The sequence below is a fragment of the Protopterus annectens genome, chromosome 6.part0, assembly GCF_019279795.1.
Source record: "Protopterus annectens isolate FY-2018-M chromosome 6.part0, PAN1.0, whole genome shotgun sequence".
Lineage (NCBI taxonomy): Eukaryota > Metazoa > Chordata > Ceratodontiformes > Protopteridae > Protopterus > Protopterus annectens.
In genome coordinates this window covers 986,564,304-986,566,261 of record NC_056737.1, presented here as the reverse complement: position 1 = coordinate 986,566,261, position 1,958 = coordinate 986,564,304, and the positions used below count along the sequence as shown (strand labels likewise).

Here is a 1,958-nt window from a genome sequence, read left to right as displayed (position 1 = left end):
TGGCTGGGGCAGCATAGGCAATGCATTCTCACCATGCTCATGGTACTGGGGCAGTGTAGGCAATGCATTCTCACCATGTTCATGGTACTAGGGCAGCATAGGCAATGCATTCTCACCATGTTCAGGGTACTGGGGCAGTGGAGGCAATGCATTCTCACCATGCCCATGGTACTGGGGCAGCATAGGCAATGCTTTCTTGCCATGTTCATGTTACTGGGGCAGCGTAAGCAATGCATTCTCACCATGTTCATGGTACTGGGGCAGCATAAGCAATGCATTCTCACCATGGTCATGGTACAGGGGCATTGTAGGCAATGCATACCACCATGTTCATGGAACTGGGGCAGTGCAGGCAATGCATTCTCGCCATGTTCATGGTACTGGGGCAGCATAGGCAATGCATTCTCACCATGTTCATTTTACTAGGCAGTGTAGGCAATGCATTCTCACCATGTTCATGGTACTGGGGCAGCATAGGCAATGCATTCTCACCATGCTCAGGGTACTGGGGCAGTGCAGACAATGCATTCTCACCATGTTCACGGTACTGGGGCAGCATAGGCAATGCATTCTTCCCATGTTCATGGTACTGGGGCAGCATAAGCAATGTATTCTCACCATGTTCAGGGTACTGGGGCAGCGTAGGTAATGCATTCTCACCATGCGCATGGTGCTGGGGCAGTGTAGGCAATGCATTCTCCCCATGCTCATGGTACTGGGTCAGTGTAGGCAATGCATTTTCCCAATGCCCATGGTACTGGGGCAGCAGAGACAATGCATTCTCACCATGTTCATGGTGCAGGGGCAGTGTAGGCAATGCATTCTTTCAATGTGCATGGTACTGGGGAAGAGTAGGCAATGCATTCTTGCCATGTTCATGGTACTGGGGCAGTGTAGGCAATGCATTCCCACCATGTTCATGGAACTGGGGCAGCATGAGCAATGCATTCTCACCATGGCCACAGTACTGGGGCAGTGCAGGCAATGCATTCTCACCATGCTCAGGGTACTGGGGCAGCGTAAGCAATGCATTCTCACCATGTTCATGGTACTGGGGCAGTGCAGGCAATGCATTGCAGACAATGCATTCTCACCATGTTCATGGTACTGGTGAAGTGTAGGCATTGCATACTCCCCATGTTCATGGTACTGGGGCAGCATAGGCAATGCATTCTCACCATGTTCATGGTACTGTGGAAGTGCAGGCAATGCATTCTCACCATGTTCAGGGTTGTGGGGCAGTGTAGGCAATGCATTCTCACCATGTTCATGGTACTGGGGCAGTGTAGGCAATGCATCCTCACCATGTTCATGGTACTGGGGCAGTGCAGGCAAATTATTCTCACCATGCTCATGGTACTGGGGCAGTGCAGGCATTGCATTCTCCCCATTCTCATGGTACTGCGGCAGCAAGGTCAATGCATTCTCAACATGTTCATAGTACCGGGGCAATGTAGGCAATGCATTCTCACCATGCTCAGGGCACTGGGGCAGTGCAGGCAATGCATTCTCACCATGTTCATGGTACTGGGGCAGGGTAGGCAATGCATTCTCCCCATGCTTATGGTACTGGGGCAGTGCATGCAATGCATTCTCACCATGTTCATGGTACTGCGGTAGTGCAGGCAATGCATTCTCCCCATGCCCATGGTACTGGGGCAGCATAGGCAATGCATTCTCACCATGTTCATGGTACTGGGGCAGCATAGGCAATGCATTCTCACCATGTTCCTGGTACAGGGGCAGTGCAGGCAATGCATTCTCACCATGATCATATTACTGGTGCAGTGTAGGCAATGCATTCTCACCATGCTCATGGTACTGGGGCAGTGCAGGCAATGCATTCTCCCCATGCTCATGGTACTGGGGCAGTGCAGGCAATGAATTCTCCCCATGCCCATGGTACTGAGGCAGCATAGGCAATGCATTCTCGGCATGTTCATGGTACTGGGACAGTG

At 51.5% G+C, this 1,958-nt stretch overlaps 1 protein-coding gene across 1 annotated transcript; it reads right to left on the bottom strand.

Annotated features, from left to right (window-relative positions):
* Positions 1 to 289: 289 nt before the first annotated feature.
* On the bottom strand, positions 290 to 1,707 carry LOC122803927 (putative proline-rich protein 21). The gene is made up of 2 exons (XM_044073606.1): positions 1,039 to 1,707; positions 290 to 757 (listed from the first exon to the last, which is right to left on the bottom strand). The coding sequence occupies exons 1-2, from the start codon at positions 1,705 to 1,707 to the stop codon at positions 290 to 292; spliced, it is 1,137 nt and encodes a 378-aa protein (XP_043929541.1).
* Positions 1,708 to 1,958: the final 251 nt, after the last annotated feature.